The 22,937-nt window shown below is 37.8% G+C and overlaps 1 protein-coding gene across 1 annotated transcript in view; it reads right to left on the bottom strand.

Annotated features, from left to right (window-relative positions):
- Window positions 1-1,352: 1,352 nt before the first annotated feature.
- TRDN (triadin) overlaps window positions 1,353-22,937 on the bottom strand; it is a 235,333-nt gene continuing 213,748 nt past the window's right edge. Inside the window, exon 37 of the mRNA XM_056344821.1 lies at window positions 1,353-3,455. Coding sequence (XP_056200796.1) covers window positions 3,313-3,455 — 143 coding nt within the window. The 3' untranslated portion in view covers window positions 1,353-3,312. The remainder of the gene's footprint in view (window positions 3,456-22,937) is intronic.

Below are 22,937 nucleotides of genomic sequence, written 5' to 3'. Positions count from 1 at the left end.
AAGGATCCCTGTAATGGGACATTCTGGTTGGGCACAAGGGTCTCACTTTTTCTGGGGCACTAGTAGACAGCTCAAACACCTGGGCTTGGGAGGATTCACCCCCCCACCCCCCACCCCCCTTCCTTTTCATGTGACAAAGAGATTAGAAACATGGAGCCATCTCCACAGCCAAACTGCCGAACCACAAACGTCACAGGTGGGAAGCCTCACCAAACTCCTGGGGCAAAGACTCTTGAACCCCAACGCAGAGCTGTGCAATTGTAGCTGCACTGTCCTCAGGCTGTAGTCTGGTTCGTGCTCCAGTCCACATGTTTTAACCATTGCTGATACGGGCAAGCCATGGTTCCTATGGGGCGGGAGGGGCAGAAATCTCACCATTTTTACTGTCTCAGTTTATTGGTGGTCATTTTCCCAATTGTCTCAACTATGGTCTACTCATTGAAGGTTGAAGATTATGTGCAGTTGTATTTTAAACAGCCACATTGATGAACATACGTGATTTTGGTGCAGCTGAAGTCCTACCTTGAATGACTACAGCAACTATTTAGCTTCTTGCATATGTCAGAGTGTAACCGACAGAGTGTGTAAAAAGACTAGTTAAGTATTGCAAAAAGCTCATTAGGAATAAATACAATGCTGAATGATTCATTTTTCTAGCCTAATTTTAAGAAACACTGCATTTTTACATTCAGAAGAGTTATACATACTTAGCGGGATACAAGACTCTTACAGGTAAACCCTTGTCCTCCACTTTTGTACGTACAGAAAAACATATCACAGACACTGGAACAAAGTTTATATTCTTTATTTTCCAAAATGTATAACAATCAGCATATGATTTTGCAATATTTCAGGCTAATGAGTAAAATCATGCAATTCAAGTAATTTTTTTAAAGTTTCCAGGTAAATTTAAAGAGAGAAAGCTTGCCACTTTGAGTGGACCTGTTTCTCCTGTTCTTTGAGGCAGCGACTGAGATTAGGAAACAACAATAAATGACTGATTTTATATCACTTATTTAATGATATTGTTTATATTTCCAAAGCTTTCAGATATATAATTGAAACATTATGAAAATGAGATCCAGAACATATTCTTGTCATCTCTCAACTCAGATGGGAAGAAAGAATCAAGGTTAAATGTAATGAAAAATAATAATTTTGCCAAATGAAGCTGAAAAAAATAAAACATTATAGTATATTAAAACTTTGTCCTGATTATTGGAATTAGATAAAGTCTTGAATTAAATTAACTAATTTTCAGAAAATTATAATCTCATTTTAAGACAGCTTTCACAGTAAAAACCTAGGGCAATAACATACATAATATTATATACAAAATCACAAATTGGGAAGGAAAAAAAGTCAGTGGAAATATAAAAACACCCCCGAAAGAAAATGGAAGATTGCCATTTTACGATAAAATATTCTCTGTTGGCAGCTCTGTATCCAGAGCAGATATCATAGGTGACTGTGAAGGCATTCACCATGAAGCCTTTTATTTGCAGTGTGATCCCATGTGGGAAGAGCTACTTCTAGGGCAGGACCTGTTTCTACCTCTTTCCAGAAACCATTGCCTGTTGCAATGACAGTGTTTGCAGCCAGGTCCTGTGCAGTATGAGAGCACGCTAAGACCAAGAACCCAGTTCATATAAGGCCATTACCAGTAATCAGAAAACACCAACCTGACCCAGCAGTGTAACAGCAAATCTTTCCGAATTGCATCAACCTGTCAAAGACTCAGTTGTCCAAAACTCATGTGAGTCAACTATTTGATTAAAGTAAAAATGGGTCGGCAGGGAGAGCAGATGGGAGAAAGGGCTGATGTTATCTTGAACTATGCTAAAAATGAAAAAGCAGTATATAGTTACTGGTGTGATCAGACTCTACAAGTAGTCAGGTTGTACAAAGAGCATCATGCTGCTTCACCAGGTAAATATATAACTGAAAGGTACTGCTGCACATTTCACAGATTAAACACAAAAATATAGTAAGGAAATGCAAACAAATAGCAGCTGGCAAAAATGCATGATTATTTACATTGCCAGAGTACAGACAACTGAGATGCCTGTTTTCAGTTATGTGCCTTCACATGGATCAAAATGCTACCCCATCTCTTTCTTAAGGTAATAAATGCATTATTTCTACAGAAACGCACAAAAGAAGGTTGAGGATTGGTATATCTACTTCCATTTCTCCTCTATAAATTATTATCAGTAGTGTGCTGTGAGGAAGTCCTTTCATTTCATCTAGTAAATTCAGCTACCCAGATTATTTCATTTTTTTCTTTTTTTTCTTTTCTTTCTTTTTTTTTTTGTTTTGTTTTGTTTTGTTTTTGTTGTTGTTTGCTGATCTGAGATTACATTAAATTGACATGTTTACATATTGGAAATTTGCATTGTTTTAGTTTCATGAGTGCCATCTCACATCATAGCTTTTCATCTGATTTATGCTAATAGCAAATGGTTGGCTAGTATATTCTCCATTTGCATGGTCTTCACTCCCAGTCAATCTGATTTACCCACAGAAGAAAAGCAGAAGTACTAAAATTATTTCATTTGTTTCTTGGGACCTTCATGTTGGTAAAATACTAGTTTTCCACACCTTTGCCATGTTGTTTCGCTTTCTCTGCTCACTTTGGGCTTTAGAAAGCGAAGAGTTCATATTTCAGCAACAGGCAGGCAAGGAGGTTATGCTTTTACTGCTTCAAGTTAAATAGAAATATTCATCATTAACATGATTTGCAGAGTCAACTTACTGATAGCATATAGAGCTGCTCCAAGTAAGTGTGAGCTTCAGGCTGCACTGGTCAATGAGACATAAAAATAGCACCAGTCACAGAGCACATTTTCATGACTTAGTGAGGCTTTTTCCTGTCAGCAATGTGATTGAACGTTAAGTAGAAATGATTTAGGATTGCAGGTAGTCTTGCAATCTTGCTGATACAAGGGCTATATTCAACCTTTCACTCTTTAGATAAGATTAAATGGAAAACAGACTCACTTCAATTCTGAGCAGGTAGGTAAAGAAAAACAAGAAGAGCAAAAGAGGCAGGAAAACACACACACCTCACACACACATCAATACTTTGTTAACAATGCAGCCTTTCCATGACAAATGGGGCACTTCTGTATTTCTGTCTTGTCAAATACAGTTCATTACTGCTTGTTTTGCCTCTGCCCCATAGAAACTTTTTCCAGGTACATGTGGCCAGGTGTATCACATTCTTGCAATGACATGTACTACTGTAACTACTGTGGACCTCAGCAGAAAAGATAAAGTGCAAAACGTGAGCGATCACAGGACTCAGTCTCTCTAGTGTCCTGGTTTCCTTGCCTTTCTCTTGGAAGTCTTTGAGTGAGTCTTTTCTTCCTTGTTTGAAGGGGCATTAGTGGGAAATTGCAGTCCAAATCCATTAAGTCCATTTAAGAAGACACATTGAAAGTAGCGGACAGGAGCTAGGAAAACAAGGAAGAGATGGTTAATGTTTATAGTTTCCAAACTGGGACCATGAGTCTATTCCATCTTCTTTCAGAAAACATCTGTATAATTTCATTCCCATATAAGTAAATCATAACAACACAAATCTCTATCGTGTGATCACAAGCCAGGTTCCACATATCAGCAAGATTTTAGCTAAAGCACTCAGTGAGACATCTTTGTAACACAAGATGAGAAATAATTATTCACAATTTCACATTTAAACCCATTATTCCTCTCAGTGTTATAGTCCTACTTCTCCCTGAGTATGTGCATTTTGGGATAGCTGAACAGAAACCCTTAAAATTCGCACATATATTTTTCCTATTGTATATTTCACAGCCACTTTCATATATATTGAAGGGCTCCAGAAGAACTTACATTTAATAGTAACAATGACATATTTTATTAGGCTTCAAATGAATTTTCTTTTATTCTGAATAAAGGGATCATAAATGACAGTATCTCCTTCCTAGTCCTTCACAATCATGGAGGTTTTATCCCTTTTGATTTTTGAGCACTAGCCTGTGTAGTCACACTTCTCACCATTATTTTAAAAGCTTTCAAGAACACATACTGTAGCACAGATGGAATTGACCTAATTTGTTCCAAAAGCTGAGATTTTCACTCTGAAATTGATGTTGACAAGATTATAAAAGATAACTATTACTCAGTTATGTGTTTGGGAAAATGACTGGAGGGATGTTGTCATCTGAAACAAGTTAGTTTTCATGCAATTGATTTTCTTATGACTTTTTCTTTCCTCTGCAATTCATTCCATATATTAAAAAAAAAAAAAGAAAAAAAAGAAAAAAAAGAGCTGTTCCCTGTGACAGTTCTAAACTGAAATGGACACAAGGGCTCCCTGTGTTGTAGACTGAGGTGCACAATTTATTTATTGACTGCCAGGTCACAGTAAATGGTGGACCAGAGAGTGGTGTTTTAGAAATGCCAGTATATTCAGTTCAGTTATATTATCCTCTGTGGTCTTCTTGCCTGACTCATGCAAAGGTTAAGTCTTTGTTATCTAAAAAGCACACTTGAAAATGGAGTTGGACATCAGATCCTTATGAAAATGACTTACTGCTTTTCCACTAAGTCTAAGAATGGAAAAAATATTTTCCCCAAATTTTCAGTATTACTGATGTTCCTCTGTGAGATGAATGCAATTTCTTCAGAAAACAGACAAAGCAATTCCCATGACCAGAACTTACAGCCAGAATGTGACAGACCAAGGTTTCCCGGCGAGGCCTGACAAGCCATGGACTAGGTTCAAGGTGTGGATGTGCCGTGTACTCTACCATCGGTCATTTTACAGAGGCATTTGGAAAAGACCAGATAGTTTCAACAAACAAACTTATTAGATCCTTGAACTAAGGTAACTTTTGTAAGTAAAACTAACTAAAAGCAGTATATTGCCACAAAACCTGGTGTGATTAAAACCAATGTCCTCCTACCAAAGTACTCTGTCAGAGATTTCTCAATCAGACCTTTTTTAAAAAAAACCCTATCAAATACACAAGTACCTAAAATTTAATCCCAGTGGGTGCCAGTTTGATAAAGAAAAATGCCTTACAGGAAGAATTAAAAACTCATATTTCACTGTTTTAATGGAAATTATTTCTGCATATTCTTCTTATGGATATAGAAATGAAAATTAGAATGTCAATAACTTTTTCTTCTTTATGAAGGCAAGCAGGGCATCATGTACTTTCTAGCCCTAATAAATACCAATAACTAATTTACTGAAGGTTAAAAAATTATTGTATTTTACATGCAATCAGAATGCAAAAATTTTGCTCTTGTTCTTCACCCACTTTTACATAAAGTCCTGATACATACTAGCTTATATAACTACACACTTAAAAGCATTTTAAATATGGATATATATTGTAATTATAGCATGCCTGAAACCACAGTGTTTTCCAGAGGTATTATCTGATCATCATTCTAAAATCACTACTAGTACTGGCCATTGCAACTATTTAATTTGAAAATCTGACTTACAGTCTATTGTTAAAAGCCACTAAATGCATGAAGGGAAAGGGAAAGGGAAAACTTTCAGATTTTTGCAAATTGGCCAACAGCCACAAACTAATTTCAAGGGCCTTAATACTAAATTTGAAAAATAGGCACAGAAAATAATGATTAAAAAGAAATCCAAAATTAATGTGTATTTAAAATGTGTAATGCAAAAGATCATCCTTGATTGTGTTATTTCTGAGATACCTGTAGTGTTTGTGAAGTGAGCCCTGTTTGGTTAACATGTACTTTTGTTGAGTGCAACATTTTGAAGTGACATTCTAATAGTTATATAGCCTGTTACTTATTATCTGTCATACCAGATGATATAATATACATATCAGAAATATATATACTTATACATAACAGAAAATATCAGTTAAGTGTAAGATAAAGAAGAAACTCAGGAGAGATAGGGCTGGTAGTGATGACTTTTATTCTGCTTACTTTCATAAGACTCTAATTCCAATAACTTAATTTGTTATCATGTTAACTACTTGCGGTGAAACTTTCAATGCTGAAATCAGCTGCAGGCTGAGCTTGTTTTTTGGCAACAAACCCTAAAAGAACAATGTAGGGATATTTTTTGTGGGAAAAAAAAATCCAGCTAAGAAAAAGAAAAAGGTTTTTTTTTGGGTTTTTTTTTTTTTTGTGTAAAAAAATCTTTCCTTTTAAAAGTGTCAGTATCCTAGGAGGCTAGAGGGGCAATGTGGAAGGCACAAGACATCTGACTTGTGTGTCAAGGATGATGAGACTGAGATGGGACGCTGTGGTGGAGACTGCCTGCTAAAGCCAAAAATGTGGTCTGCCATGGTAGGAGGTTGATCTAGCAAAGTACCCAGGGCAGGTGATTCTTAGAGCAACTGGAAGACAAAAATAAGTGGTATACAATTTGACCAAAGAGCTTGAGGAGAAAAATAGACATAGCTGTGTCAAGAGATTGTGACCAAGGAACTGGAAAGTGGTAGGGGAACCTTATGTTAAGAAGCGAGCCCTTGCTGGAGATTCTGACAGAAAAAAACCAGAGTAAGAGTTATTTTGTGGACAAAGTGAGAGTGGAAAAGCCTGAAGAGTGGAAGTAAGATAGGATAAACACTGCAAATGGGATGGGAATAAGAACAAGGGGACTAGAAAAGGCAGGATATGTACAAGAATTTTTAAGATAAGGTGGAAAAAAACTATCATACCTCTTCCATGAGAAATGTGTAAGGGCTATGAGGCTAAACAACTATGAATGTTCCAGCATACTGTATTCCATGGACAATTGCTCTGCTGTCAGCCAGCAGCCAACACCACTGGTAAACCACTTTGTCCCTCTTCAGTGCTCATATATTTTGAGGATGACAATGTAATGCTGTTGGGAAATTTTCCTTTTGTGCAAATGACAGGAGCTCTTGCTAAGAGGCCGGGGTCTGCATGGGCTGTAATGTCAGGGTCTGAGCTGGTACGTATCAGTGTGCAGAGCCAAAGGCCCTTTCCATGCTGCCAGTCACAGAGGCCTCCTCTATGGTATGAGTGAAGCACCACGACGAATTCACCTGTAGGAAGTGTCTCCTAGCCTCTCAGGCATAGGCAAGGCTACAGCCAATGAGAAATTTAGCTATAGCAGCTCTTCACTGGAGAAAAGTTTTCTGACAAAAGGGAAAAACGTAGATTCTGCTTTTAAAAAATAATCAAAATACACAAAATAATTAATTAAAACTCTTTGTTGACTATTTCATCTTGCAGAAGGATATAGTAAAAAGAGCAAATGTTTTTTTCATCAATACTAAACAGTCTATAGTGGAGGATTTAAAATATCCAATTATCCAAAAGCAACTTTATAAATAACAAGTGATACCTGAAACAAAAATTTGGAAACTCTACCTTTTGATTTTCAAAACTTTTCAATGAAACTTTTCTGATTTTTTTTTTTTTTTGAAAATCTACAAATATTTCTGAAAAAAAAATAAAATTTCTAACCGGAATGTCATTGGAATGAATCTGAAATATTTCACTCTCAAAGGAAAAGCCCCAATTTCAAAAAAATGTTTGGGGTTAAATCAAGCACAATGCTTTGTGGATTTATTCTAATATTAAAGCATTGTTTATATATGAGTAAATTAAGAGATTCACTTGTTGAAAGATTGAACTATTTTGATACATCATATTGTATGTGAGATCTAGTAGTTACTTTTATCAGAGTACAACATTTAGTAAGCAAGATGTTATTTTTCCAAATGTAGGTACAGAAAGGGTGCGTGATCAGGTTTTGGATGACAGCCAAACTATTTTAAAAGGCTTTTTTTTTTTCCATAGTCTCTTTGTAGATTGCTTCTTATTAATTCTCCCAGTACAAAGTTACTCATTTACAACAGAAAATTTCATCAGCATGCCTTGCTGGGACAGATCTTTTGTATTTTAGCTAATCAAGCAACTAGAACTCTGAAAACTGAAGTAAACATACATTGCAAGTGTCTGTTGTATTTATTTATTTAATATTTTCTGGTATCTCATCTGTTGTCCTTCTTTATGGCTGATGAGATTCATACTTTTTGTAAACTGATTGGTCTGCCTTAGCATATTCTAACTTCTTAAGCAAAATGAAGTCAGCTGCCCATATGGTAAGTCTATGGAGGAGGAAATGGTTTCAGAATTATGTTTCTCCCTGTGTGCTTTTTCATTATTTCCTTTTCATGTTGTCCTTCTCAGGTTACTTTAGCAAATCTCAGCTGCAAAACATGTAGGTAAGAACTTAATTCAAAAAATACCAACAGCTTTGGAGCTGTGTCTATAGCAGATTTGGCAACACTGTTATGATACAAGCCATAGTTGGGAGAACAATTTGAATTTTGGCATGCAATCCCGTTCTGCCTTTGTAATTCCTGCATTCAATGTGAATATGGTAGGTATCTTTTAAACTGAAGAGGGTTCTCACTTTGAATGCATTGTCTCATACCTTCAGGGCAAATGTTACTGGGAAAAGATGAATAGTAGAAGCAAAACATGTGGTTTAACACCAGACATTTTGTCCTGATGCTTTTCTTTAGGATGCAGTTTATGAGAATTTATATAATTACTTAAATTTCCCTTATGAGTATTACTGAAGAAACAGAAAAACTCAATGCTGGAAAACTGTAGAAATGTTTTTATGTTTTTTGTTTGGGTGTTTTGTTTTGTTTTTTAACAAATTATAACTAATGCTGTTATATAAGGACATCTGATACCTAAGACAAATTAATTTCTGAAAGGCTGGAGAAGGGGGTATTTCCTTCTTTGTTTTTCACTTTGTGAAAGGAACAGGCACTTTTTTTTCCTCACAAAAAGAGAAAAATCTTTTAAGATATTTTTTATCTTTTAAAATGACTTTTGCCTGGATGGAAATTAGTTTGAAGTGAAAACAGCCAAGACGAGTTCCAGAAAGCAGAGAAACAAACCAACCCCCCCTGGAATCAAGGTTTATGTGAAACTATTTAGAGCTGGTCAAGAGGAAATGCTAAGTGCTTTCCATAGATAGCCAGTAAATAATACAAGTATTCCATGGAGTTTATGTGTGCTCTTGATTTCCAAATGACATGCATCTCACACAGAGGGCTGGTTTCAAGAAATGTGAGGAATATTGCAAGAGGACGCTCCTGGTACTTTCAGTTCTTCAGCAGAAAGGACGAAACCAGCCTATTCAGGTCCCTCTGGAAGGCAACACGGCCCTCTGCACATCAGCCATTCTTCCCACTGTTATGTCCTCTGCGGTGCTGGGGGTACACTTTGCTCCACCATTCAGATCATTAATGAAGATGATAAATGGAATCAGTATTGATCCGTGAATTACCCGGTTAGTTACTGGCTTCCAACTGGACTTCCTGCCTCTGATCGCCACCTTCTAGGCCTGGCAGTTTAGCCAGTTTTCAGTTCACCTCACTGCTCATCTAGACCATACTTAAACATTTTGTCTATGAGTTTCCTGTGTGAGACAGTGCCAAAAGCTTTCCTGATGTCAAGGTACACAATATCCACTGCCCTCCCCTGGTCTACAAAGTCAGTCATTTCATCATAGAAGTTTATCAGGTTGGTCAAGTGTGACTTTCCCTTTGTGAATCCATGCTGACTATTCCTGATCACCTTCTTGTCTTTCATGTGTCTGGCAATGGTTTCCAGGTTTAGCTGCTTTATTATGATCCCAGGTTTTGGGGTGAGCCTGACCAGCCTGTAGCTTCCTGGGCCCTTGCCCTTTTTGAAGACAGGAGGAACATTTGCTTATGACAGTCCTCAGGCACCTTTCCCAATTGCCATGATTGTTCAAAGATTATTTTGTTTTGAGAATCTATTTTAACATTGAAAGAGCTAGAATGCAAATTACATACTATTCTTCGTTAATTGCTCTCATTAAGCCTATTGAATGGAAAAGGTAATAGGTAAAAGGCAACTAGCTGACACGAGTCCTAGTAAGGGATGAGGCATTAGAGAACAAATACAATCCCAAAGCTGTAAGAGTGTTGAAATAGTTAAACAGTGTTCTTAGATACTGCTCCATTTCCACATATTCACATAAGGCAAATAAATATACCAGCAGAACTGACTTGGCTGAGAACCAGCTGACAGGCTCACAGGACTCCAAATACATCCCAGAATCATATCTAAGTTTCAAAGCATGCACATCTGTCATACCCCGTACAGATACTGTTATGGTGTCATCCACAAGTCCTTTACCATCCCAAACAGATTACTCATTGTCTCATGCCTGGCTAAGGCAGTGAAGAGTTAAATCCACTTGTACATGGCATAAATCATCAGTTTATGTGAATCCGTGTAGAATATTGGAATCAATGTATGAGAAGCTTCACACTCAGGTTTCAATACTGCTTAATAGGTGGTTACAGGTTTTTTTCCTTATGGTGGCTTATATTGGTTAACAGTCTTTATTTACTGTCTGAGCAGTAAGATTCACACTCAGCCATTTACATTTCCAAAGCATGAGAATGCAGGCACTGATGAAGTAACGATAAGATCCCAAATCCTTTTTCTGCTGAGAGAAGGATTAAGGAATTGCTAGTAAAGAGTGTATTTTTAAATCTGAATAGATCACCAGAACTTTCCATACAAAAGGAATAAAGCGGTCCTCAACCAGAGGTCCCTTTCTCTGACAAACCTTGATGAGGAAAGATTTTCATGAGAAGCCCATTCACCAGGACTATTAAGCATCTGTCAGCTAACTAAAAGAACCCTGCAGTGCAAGAGACATTATAAAAGCTCAATGCTAGGTAAGTACTGATTTGTTTACTTTCATTCTGCATATTTATGTCTTTGTAGATCCTTATATCCTGAGAAGTTTATTTTGGAATTCTTTCTGTGCTGATTTAGCTGAAGTAGTTCTTTAAGAAAATTGATGAATATGAGGGCATTCCATTGTTAGAGACATGATGTATCTTAAAAGTCAAGGTGCTAGGAAACTGTAAAAGAATTTGACTTCCAATAGATTGATCTACAGTTTCCAAGGGATGAGAGCTCTAGCTTCACTTAAGCAGCATGTCTGATTTAGAAATTGGTAATTCACGGGCTAAAGAAGGAAAACCAGTTTTCATTTCCGTTAGCTACACACTGTCTAGTTGGGAACATATTTAAACTCTAAGGATGACCAAGGAACTTGTACTAATTTTCATGAAAACTTCTGAGTTAATATAATTTGATACCATTTTTAGTTTGATAGTTGGACTTGATGATCTTAAAGGTCATCTCCAATCTACACGATTCTGTGATTCTGAAGAGTACTCCTTTAGCATAGCTTTCTATCATTCAAAGTGCCAAACTATCACTCAAGTGCCTATTCAAGTAATTACTGGGAGTTTTGTGTAAGAAATTATGGTGACCCAAAGAAGCAAACGAATGTACTTTTTAAAGATAGTGTCCTTAAAATTAATCTTATAAGGAAAAGGGGCAGAAAATTCAGAAAGGAATAAAATTTACTAGTCATAAAGAATATAAAGGTGTTCCTCTTCATATGTTACAACAGTTAAAGTCCCCTTTCTAGGGTCAGATAGCTGTTTTTAATGCAAGTCATCAGAAAAAAGATGTTAATTAAAAAGCAATAGCTTTTAGCAATAACAGTTTGGTTATTAGGGAAAAATTACAGAGCATGTGTGAGAAAACAATTTTTATTACTACTGGTTTTTAGTTTGAATCAAATTTCTTCACTTAAAGACTTCCCTAATAGAATTAAAGGATTCAGCAAAGCACAAAAATTCAGGCAGTCATAGCATTGGAAACAACTAATCAGTAAACAATTATAAGTAAGAGGAAAGTATTAACAATTGCACTCATTTCTTTGTGATTGCTTCTCAGGAATGTACATACTGTGTTTTGGTTCAGCAATCAAAACAGAACCACACAAGAACAAAGAAGACTTGTTTCAGTGACTGGGGAGCTGAAGTTTTTTTTCACTTACTAAAGGGCAAGGATGAGAAGCAGGTGTTTTCTCCCTTGCTCTGCTTCTTCTGTCAAACAATTTGGGTTCTTTCCCTTAACATTTCATGAAAATTACAGTATGATAAACTGACCAGAGAAAGCGCAGGGGCAGATGGTGAATAGAAGTGGTGTGGAATCCTTGCTAAGTATCACAAACTTTTGCCTTCACACTTTCTAAAACAAGTACATAAGTCTTTGTGCTTACCGGCACAGCACAACTGACATTTAATTTAGATCCCATTTCTCTGAATAGCAAAGTTGAATGCAGGAGACCAAATACTGTTTTCTTAAATTCACACCATGGTTCATGTTTAGATACTAGCTATTCAAAACAACATGGTTTGCTTCAAAAATTAGATTATTTCTGTTAAATCAATTTCAATTCCTTTCTTATTATTGAGCATGCTGTGCACCCACACTACTGCTGCTCTCAGGAAGTACAATGCTTAATGGGAAGGAAGAGGCGAAAGAGAAGACAGAAAACTTATACTTCTATTACACATAAGAAATATTACTACAACTTTAAATCAATTCTGTGTATTTAAAAACATCCCCTTAAAATGACATTTTCTAGCACTGTATAGACAATGTGTACACAGGGAAAAATGTTGCCACTTGAGGATACTTCTTTTGCATCTTATCTGGAAAGAAAATGAAGAAATGGCTAGAAAGTAGCTCTCAAAACTACTTTCAAAGTAGTCTGTGATACAATGCAATTGATTGCTTGTCTTTGCAAAGACCATTCAAGTTTTTATATCCATTTAAATAGGGGGTCTGTCAGATAAAAAATATTTAATAAAAAAGTACTAAAAATGTGTGAGTAGCAGAGCTAAATAATAACAATAACATTGTTATTACAGCCATTAGAACTCTGAATGCATGTTCTCCTTACTGGCTCTTTTTCAAATGTTGTTACCACTGCAAGGTCCGGAGAAGGTAAAATAGATAAACTTTAAAAGAATAAATACACCTCCTCCCAAAAATAGTGCTCAAGAATAAGCAAAAAACATCCAGAAGTTTTTTCCATTTCTGATGAGTGTCTAAGGTCCCATCTCACTCAGGAAATTTGCTAAATGCACAAAAGAAACCAGCCTTTATTTGTGTTTCAATCAGTGGAACAAAAATAGTAAGTACAAATTTAGTAGTATGTGTCTCTACGAACACTTTCTTGGTATAAAACGTGTGGTAAATGTATAAAATCAATAGCACTAGAAGATCACTCTGGTCATATTTAACACCATTAGAGGGGAAAAATATCACTACAGTAAAATATATCTATGAGATCAGAAGACCAGAACTGGTTAAAACCAGTTATGATTTGTTACTTATCAAAGCCAGTGCTCTTTTTGAAACATAGCAACAAAGCTCAATGAATGAGATCCTTATCCTAACAAAAACTGATTTTTGCAATAAAAGGTGAAGTTTATTATTTATATCTTTTACCTTTAATGTTATAGATAACACCTAACAACCACTAAAGGTAGAAAAAAAAATCTGAATTTTGCTAACTGGCTCTTGCATTGTCTAGTAAGAAGGCTTAATGGATAAATAATCTGTATGTTTAGAGAAAAATATTTTATTCTGTGTGATGGTCACTGCACACAAACCACGTAAATGTCTGAATATCCCTGAAGTGGCTTTACCCCAAAATTAGTTTAGAAATTCTTTTTGTTAGGTAGTTAAACCATGCAAGATGTAACAGTGCAACACATATGTGGTAATACAGACACTTCCAACAAAGCATAGCAATGATCAGAGTGCACACTCTTTACAATTTTGATAGCACTGTGCTTTCGAAGGACTCTGGTACTGGCGTTATGTGCTTTATTACTGAAACATAGGAGAAAATGAATGAATCATTCAAGAAGTGATACTTAAGAGGGATCAACAATTTAATGCAGACCTGATCCAAGGTCTATTAAATTTGTCGGATTTTTTCAGTCTGCAGTGGTAATTATATGAGATGACAGTGGTATTTGGTGAGCAACAATATAGAATTGGATTTTATTGCTACTGCTCAATAAACAATGACAGTGTCTTGCTAGGATTCATTATGTCCTGGTCATGTACCTTAGGGATGTTGACATGACATGGTCTCTGTTGATTTATTCCTATGGCCAGCATGTTAGAGTAATGTAATTACAACGTATTGCATTAAAATCATTGTTTCAAATGAACTGTCAGACCCTTAAAGATTGGCTTAAACTTTACATACAAACACATATATGCATAAAAAAATATATAAAACCAAAGAAGAAGGTAAAAACAATCAGGGATCTTATTATCTTAACAAGATTGGATAGCAAATAACTGGAAGTTGATACCAGATCCTTATTCACCTGTTGTCCTAGTTTCAGCTGGGAGAGAGTTAACTTTCTCAATAGTAGCTGGTACAGTGTTGTATTTTGGATTTAGTATAATAATAATGTTGATAACACACTGATGGTTTAGTGATTGCTAAGTAGCACTTACTCTAAATAAAAGACTTTTCAGTTTCCCGTGCTCTCCAGTGAGCAGGTGCAGTAGAAGCTGGGAGGGAGCAGAGCCAGGACAGCTGACCACAAACTAATCACAGGGATATTCCATACCACAGAAGGTCATGCTCAGTATAGAAACGGGGGAGAGTTGTCTGGGAGCCACTGATCACTGCTTGAGGACTGCCTAGGCATCAGTCACTGAATGGTGAGTGGGTGGTATTATGCATCACTTTTTTTTTTTCCCTTGTGTTTAATTCCTCTCTCTTTCTTTTTCCTTTCCATTACAATTGTTTTTGTTGTTATTGTTATTATTATAATTATTTTAATTATATTTAACTTTTTTTTAGTTATTAAATTGTTCTTCTTTCAACCCACAAGTTTTACCTTTTTCCATTTCTTTTCCCCATCCCACCGGGGGCACGGTGTGGGGAGTGAGTATGGTACATAGCTGCTAGCTGGAGTTAAACCACAACAGCTGTGAAGGCAGGGGATGGAGAGGGGAGGGGAGAGGAATGGTGTGTGATAAGGCAGTGAAGCAACTAATGAAAGTGAAGCTGGTGTTTGAATGACACAAGTGCGTTCTTCATTTCAGCTATCATTCTAACAGAACTCTTCATTAGATAAAGGGTTTTTCTGGATGTGTGTTACATTATATCCTAGTGGGAGTCTGTTACAGACCACCCAACCAGGATGAAGAGACAGATGAAACATTCTATAACAACTGGAAGTCTCAAGATCACTGGCCCTTGTTCTCTTGGGGGACTTCAGCCTACCAGATGTCTGCTGGAAATACTACAGAGTGGGTAGGAAACAGTCTAGGAGATTCCTGGAGTGTGTGGAAGATGACTTCTTGACACAGCTGGTCAGTGAGCCAGACAGAGGAGATGTCCCACTGCACCTGCTGTTTACAAACAGGGAAGGACTGGTGGGTGGTGTGGTCAGAAGACATCCTGGGCATAGCAATCATAAGATGATAGAGTTTTTGATTCTCAGAGAAGTAGGGAAGGGGGTCAGCAGAGCTGCTACCTTGGACTTCCATAGTGCAGACTTTGGCCTGTTTAAAAGCCTGGTTGAGAGAGTCCCTTGGGAGATAGTTCTGAAGGGCCAAGGGGTGTAGGAAGGCTGAACATTCTTCAAGAAGGTAGTCTTAAAGGTGCAGGACCAGGCTGTTCCCATATGCCAAAAAACAAGCCATCAGGGAAGAAGACCGGCCGGGCTGAACAGAGAGCTTTGGCTGGAGCTCAGGAGAAAACAGGACAGTTTACCACCTTTGGAAGAAGGGGCAGGCTACTCAGGAGGACCATAAGAATGTGACTAGGTTATGCAGGTAGAAAATTGGAAAGGCAAGTGTCCAGCTAGAACTCAGGCTGGCCACTGCCATAAAAGATAACAAAAAATATTTTTACAAATACATTAGAAACGAAAGGAGGGCCAAGAATAATCTTCATCCTTTATTGGATGTGGAGGGGAACATTGCCACAAAGGATGAGGAAAAGGCTGAGGTACTTAATGCTTTCTCTGCTGCAGTCTTTAACAGTAAGACCAGCTTCCCTCTGGGTACTTAGCCCCCTGAGCTGGAAGACAGGGACAAGGAGCAGAATGAATTCACCACAGTCCAAGAGGAAACAGTTAGTGACCTGCTGCTTTACTTAGACATGTACAAGTCTATGGGGCCAGGTAGGATCCACCTGAGGGTACTGGAGGAGCTGGTGGAAGAGCTTGCCAAGCCACTCTCCATCATTTATCAACAGTCCTGGCAAACTGGAGAGGTCCCAGAAGACTGGAGGCTAGCCAATGTGACCCCCATCTACAAGAAGGACAGGGAGGAGGAAACTACTGGCCTGTCAGCATGACCTTGGTGCCAGGGAAGGCCATGGAGCAGCTCATCCTGAGCACTATCACACGGCACAAGCAGAAGAACCAGGGGATCAGGTCCAGCCAGCATGGGTTTATGAAAAGCATGTCCTGTATGACTAACCTGATCTTCTATGACAAGGTGACCTGACAACATGGATGAGGGAAAGGCTGTGGATGTTGCCTACCTGGACCTTAGTAAAGCCTTTGACACTGTCTGCTACAGCGTTCTCCTGAAGAAACTGGCTATTCACAGCTTGGATGGGTGTACTCTGTGCTGGGTTAAAAGCTATCTGGATGGCCAAGCACAGAGTGGTAGTAAATGGAGATGGCAGCTGGTCCAAGTGGAGTTGCCCAGGGCTTGGTATTTGGGCCAGTTCTGTTTAGTATTTTTATTGACAATCTGGACAAGGGGATCGAGTGCACCTTCAGTAAGTTTGCAGATGACACCAAGCTGGCGGGTAGGGGGAGTGTTGATGTTCTTGAGGGCAGGAAGGCTCTGCAGAGGGATCTGGGCAGGCTGGATCGATGGGCCAAGGCCAGTTGTGTGAGGTTCAACAAGGAGAAGTGCTGGGTCCTGCACTTGGGTCACAACAACCCAACGCAACACTACAGGCTTGGGGAAGAGTGGCTGGAAAGCTGCCTGGTGGGAAAGGCCCTGGGGCTGCTGGTTGATGGCTGGCTGAACGTGAGCCCACAGTGTACCCAAGTGTCCAAGCAGGCCAACAGCATCCTGGCTTGTATCCAGAACAGTGTGGCCAGCAGAACTCGGGAAGTGGTCGTCCTCCTGTACTCAGCCTGGTGAGGCCACACCTCAAATACTGTGGTCAGTCTTGGGCCCCTCACTGCAAGAAAGACATTGAGATGCCAGAGCATGTTCAGAGAACATGGTCAACATGCTTCACACAGCAACGAAGCTGGTGAAGGGTCTGGAGCACAAGTCTTATGAAGAGCAGCTGAGGGAACTGGGGCTGTTTCATCTAGAGAGGAGGAGGCTCAGGGGAGACCTTATTGCTTTCTACAATGACCTGAAAGGAGGTTGTAGACAGGTAGGGGTAGGTGTCTTCTCCCAGTTAACAAGTGGCAGGACAAGAGGAAATGCCCTCAGTTTGCACCAGGGGAGGTTTAGATTGGATATTAGGAAAAACTTTTTCACTGAAAGGATTGTCAAGCACTAGAACAGGCTGCTCAGGGAGGTGGTGGAATCACCATCCCTGGAGGTATTTAAAAAATATGTAGATGTGGTGCTTAGCAATATGGTTTAGTGGTGGCCTTGGCAGTCCTGGTTTAATGGTTGGACTTGATTATCTCAAAGGTCTCTTCCAACCTAAATGATTCTGTGATTCTATGATTATGTGTACACATTTATCTTCCTCAGTGAGAACTTTTCTGCTTGGGAGCAGCAGCACTTCTTCATAGCAATAAAAATTCAGGAACGACAGAGTGCTTGAACTATGCTACTGACAAACCCTGATAAGCTCAAATTCATCCTGCTTAACACCAGACACTAGAGGTACTACCTTCTGGATTTAGCTCTAGCCACATGACATAATGCTGAGGCAATTCAGATGCTGAAGGGATGAGTAACCCACTGGAGAAGTTCCTTTCTCATTGACTATGGAACTTGTGCAAATATGCTTTTATTTAAGCGCTTATGATAAGGATGATTGGATCTGTGCCTGTGTGCTACTTACGATGAAAGATGAAGCTAAATTAGAATGTGTTCCTCACCTTGAATTTGCACAGTTCTAGGAACAAGGGAAAACATAAAGAAACCATAGAAGTTCAGTAGACTGGCTTCTTTAAAATGTTTCACAGCATCTGCTGTCAGTTCTGGTCTCACTAACAGAATTGCATCACATAATTATGATTTGTCCACTGGATTTGACTATATCCATAATAACCTGGAAACATGAACATACTCCAACATCAAGATGACTGTTTTTCAGCTGATAAATCTGAAAAACCAAAATCTATGTTGATAAAACAGTAAGACAGAGTCTCGGTCCTCTAAGCAATGTGCCTATTAGAAGAGAAGGGATGACATTAGAGGAATTGCTTCCTAAAGTTAAGAGGAATTTGAAGAAATGCCCATTTATCTGAAACAAAGATAAATAATCTTTGACTCAGAAAACTGTTGAAGAATTTCATTTTGTATAAAACTTTGCTTCCATGAGGCATGTCATGGAAACATATACTATGTACTTTTTTACCCTTTTCTTGCAGTGTCATTTAAGAAGATTATAGCAGTCAAACTAAAGGGTAAAACCAACTTAATAATAAGTGTTAAGATACTAGATATTGATATTTATAGCAAAATCATTCAGAGGCTGATGCTGAATTTTGATTTTGGTTTGTTTTTTTCATTTGATTTGGCACAGATTTTATATAAATTTATAAATGCTTGGAGCCACTTAGTTTAATTTTAGCAAAAGGTTTTGACCTAGTTAAGAGGAAGGGAATGAAATCATTGTCCGACAGGCATAAATAACATTACTAATTGGATTCATTTTGCAAAGTTAATCAAATCAGGTTCTCATTATTGGATCTAACCCAGTATGTTAAATAATATATTTTTTCATATTCTTTTTTTCCATAGGCTATGACCCTTGTATGTTGTTTAGTTAGACCAATTTATCCCTACATTTACAGAAAATATAGATGTTTCTTTAATAATTCACTAGGCAAATAATTTTTAGGCTTAACATGAGAATTAATCAATTCATGAATTAATTGCAACCCCCTCAACTTTTGATAATCTTGTCCTTTGCTGATTTTTGCTCATCCTCCAACTGATTTTTTTTGCCAAAGATCCTTCTTTTGAGTTTTTCTTTACTGTATTCCCTGGGATAATTTTGCTCATTCCTTTTGATGTAAACAACCATTCCAAGCTCCGAAGGCATGTTAACAAGTGTAAAGGGAGATGTCTAGTAATGTTTGTGGACCAAGATTTAGAGTGGACTTGAGACACCTTGAACAAGATTTAGTTTGAATCACAGCACCTATATGTGAAGTCACATTCACAAATCAGATCTTCAGTGACAACAGGAAATATCCCTCCATTATGAATTGCAAAGCTTTCCAGATACTAAACTTAGTGCTGTATGTCTGGATGAGCCACAGAAGCTAGCTAGCTACATACATTAGTAGATGTGCCTGATGGTATAAGAATTAGACCAGAATTATTTCTAAGTTTTACCCAGTAACCATTTTGAAGTATTTTATGTAAAGAAGTCTCTGAAGTAGAAACTGACCTTTATATCAAATAGATAAATCTTGCCTATTAACCTCCAGTACCAACGACTCATGTATTAATTGATCTGGAACTATGCAAATTCAATAGAAACAGGCAGTTGTTCCAGCCACACTATTTGGTAACTCAGCCACCCTAGTGCCCTCCTGGGAAGTGGAAGGTATAAAGCTGACTCTTTCCAGGTGAAGAGGGCTCTGAAAGAGTGTGAGCTAAATCTCTTGGAGAGTACACAGTAACTACACAGTTATAAAGAAAATAACACCTTCACCACTTTTTTAAAAGCAAAGTAATTATAACTGCATTTTGTCAAGAGCCTGATGTTACCGATGGGTTAGTCGTGCTCAAAGTATGTCTGGCAGGTAGGAATTGTTAATGAAGTTTTTGGATCCTAATGAAGTTTTTGTAGGAACTGAGCACTAGGCTAGCAGTTTTGCCTATTTCAAAAACATGGGTGTAGGGGCCAAAACATTCTCTGTTTGCATGGGAAGGTGCCTTATGGATGCAGAAAACTTAAGCTTTACGGAATCTCTTTAACAGACTGTTTGGGACATTAAAATCTTGAAAAATAATGTTTTGGGTCTTACCTTGTATTTTTAGCAGTGGTATTTTTTGTTAATTGGCAAGGACTGCTCATTATCTTCAGGATTCATCTCTTACAGATTTTAAGTGAAAGTCTAGCAGTGGGGTCTGTAAAGCATTCATGGTTGTGACCCAGCTAAGGTTTGCACAATTACTAAGAAAAGGTTCTCAGTAATTTGAAGACTGAGCTAGTAAAGATCAAGTACTATTAACATGTAGCTAATATTTAGATGCTACATGGAAATTGAACTGAATCAACCCTTCTTTTGTCACTGTGTTGGTAACTGAAAACTTACGATTGTTTACAGGGGAGGTGGACTTTAAAGTGAGTTCAAGTAACTCTTGACATAATGCAAAGTTGATTGAGAATCAGTCTCAGTGATTCCAAATTGTAAATTAATCTTGACAACAAATAAACTCAAGGTGAGATAAAGGAATTACCATATATAGCCGAAGATATATGTTTGGGATTAGTTTACATCTAGGGATAGAAGACACAACAGGAACCCAAAGTGCTTCTACATTCTCCCCATGAAATTCTTCCCAAAGAAAAAACTTACCCTTTGGGCATTTAAATGGAATATCTGTAATTCATAAATTAGATTACAATGCTACTATGCTGAGAGACTATCTATAAGCTTATAATTAACATAAACCTGATATTTTGGTCTCATTCCTGGTGTGTGTTTACAGATTTTAAGTTTCAAAACTTACTGCAATCTATAAGTTTTCCAGTGACATATAATCAGCTTCAAGACCAGATGATAAAGCTTCCATTTTACCTAGCTATGTCAATGTGGCTGATATTGCCTCCTTATATGGCTTTTCTATGTAGGAACAATCAGGAAGATTAATTCAAGATAACTTTAAGGATGGATTAATTAGGCCGTATAAAAATGTTGTGTGGGCACTCATTCAGAATTCAAGCAGTCTTGTGAAATTTTCATCAATTCAATTTCAAAATAGATTAAACTAAATTAAATCAAGGTCACCTTAGTTCTTAGCAAGCGACCACTCAAGCATTTAGCACTATTTAACTGAGCTCTTTAGACATACACCTCTTGTTAATGCACAGTATTCCTCCATGTCTCTGCTCAGACAAACCTACCAAGTTTTAGTCTCCAAATATTTCTTTAAAAGTCAATTTCAGAACAGTGGAATGACTAACACCAACAACCAAGTTGTTAAAAAGCCTGCATATGCACCCTTGGTCCTCACAATTCTACAAACATAAAGTGTTGAGACATTCATGTGTATCCACAGAATGGAGGCTGTTCTACATGGACTCTTGCAAGCAGCCTTAGTGCGCAGGTCATCCTGCTCTGGTGCTGAGTACCTGTACTGCAGAGTGATGAGCGCCCTTGGAAAATCTTACTGAACGAAAATATCCTGCATAGACACAGGTCTTGTAAATGAGCGAGCACAGATCTTATACAAAAGATGCTGAAACTTCTGAGAATGCCAGTTCTTTCTGTTATTTTACAGCCAATGGCACACCTTCTTATGTCCAGAAAATACAACATTGATATTAGTGATTTATTGCTGAATTCTGGTGAGGAAAAAATGATGAAACTCTTAACACAAATTATTTCAAGGATGCTATTACTGTTTTCATTATTACTTGCAGAGACACAGCTGTTACAGTTAATGGTCCCTTACTTGATCTATCTTTCTATTTTGAGAAAGGGCATCCCATCTTTTCTCCTCAATATTTTTGTTCACCTTCTTTGATCTAGCTGCATTCAAATGGCCAGCTTCAGGAGTATGAGTTTATGCAGCTGAAGTTCTGGCAGAAACTGCTGACAGAATAGCAGAACCACCATACATTTAAGATAAACAGACTGGGGGGAAAGGAGAGTAGAAAATACAGTATCTGCAGTTCATCACTTATCTATAGATGAGAACTACCTGTCCTGCAGTGATGAAGTTCTTGCCTTGCCTTTTGAATATTCTGCATTATTTTTAAAGTAGTTCAATGCTTCTATTTTATAGAATAGTAGTGATTGTGCTTAATGAAATTGACAAAACCTGCAACTTAGAATAATGGAAAATACCATATTTTTCTCCAAAGTCTTCAAATGCTTCAGAAGCAAGGAAAAAATAATATTCCATGGAAAAGATCTTACACATTGCACTTTGGACAAGTTTATGTTCCCTTAACAATGAGAATACATCTTAGAATCATACAATCTTAGAATCATAGAATGGTTTGGGCTGGAAGGGACCATAAAGTTCATCTAGGTCCAACCCCCTGCCATGGACAGGGACACCTTCCACCAGACCAGGTTGCTCAAAGCCCCATCGAAGCCAGTTTTGAACACTTCCAGGGATGGGGCATCCACAGCTTCTCTGGGCAGCCTGTGCCAGTGCCTCACCACCCTCCCAGGAAAGAATTTCTGCTTAATATCTAGTCTAAATCTACCCTCTTTTAGTTTTAAGCTGTTCCCCCTTGTTCTATCACTACATGCCCTTGTAAAAAGTCCCTCCAGCATCATTGATGGTGTCTCAAATGGCTGTCATATCAAATGTCACATTAAACAGAACTTTCTTCATTTGCAGATTTGGAAATCATCTTTGCACTGGAAAATATATTACAAGGAAGGCAGAAAGTGTGAAACAAAAAAACAGCCTTACAGTAATAAACCAGTCACCACATGCTAATACAGACGTGATGATTTCATCCACTGGAGCTGCTGTTTTTCATGTGGTGATCACTATGTGCCATTGAATATCTTTTGCTGATAATATGATGAAATGATTCCTCTTTATGCTAGAAGATAGCTGAGAAACTGTATTACTCTCTATAGCTGCAGAAGCAGAAGAAAAATCGAGTTGAG

The sequence above is a fragment of the Falco biarmicus genome, chromosome 6 (assembly GCF_023638135.1).
Source record: "Falco biarmicus isolate bFalBia1 chromosome 6, bFalBia1.pri, whole genome shotgun sequence".
Classification (NCBI taxonomy): Eukaryota; Metazoa; Chordata; class Aves; order Falconiformes; family Falconidae; genus Falco; species Falco biarmicus.
This window is presented reverse-complemented; position numbering and strand designations above follow the sequence as displayed.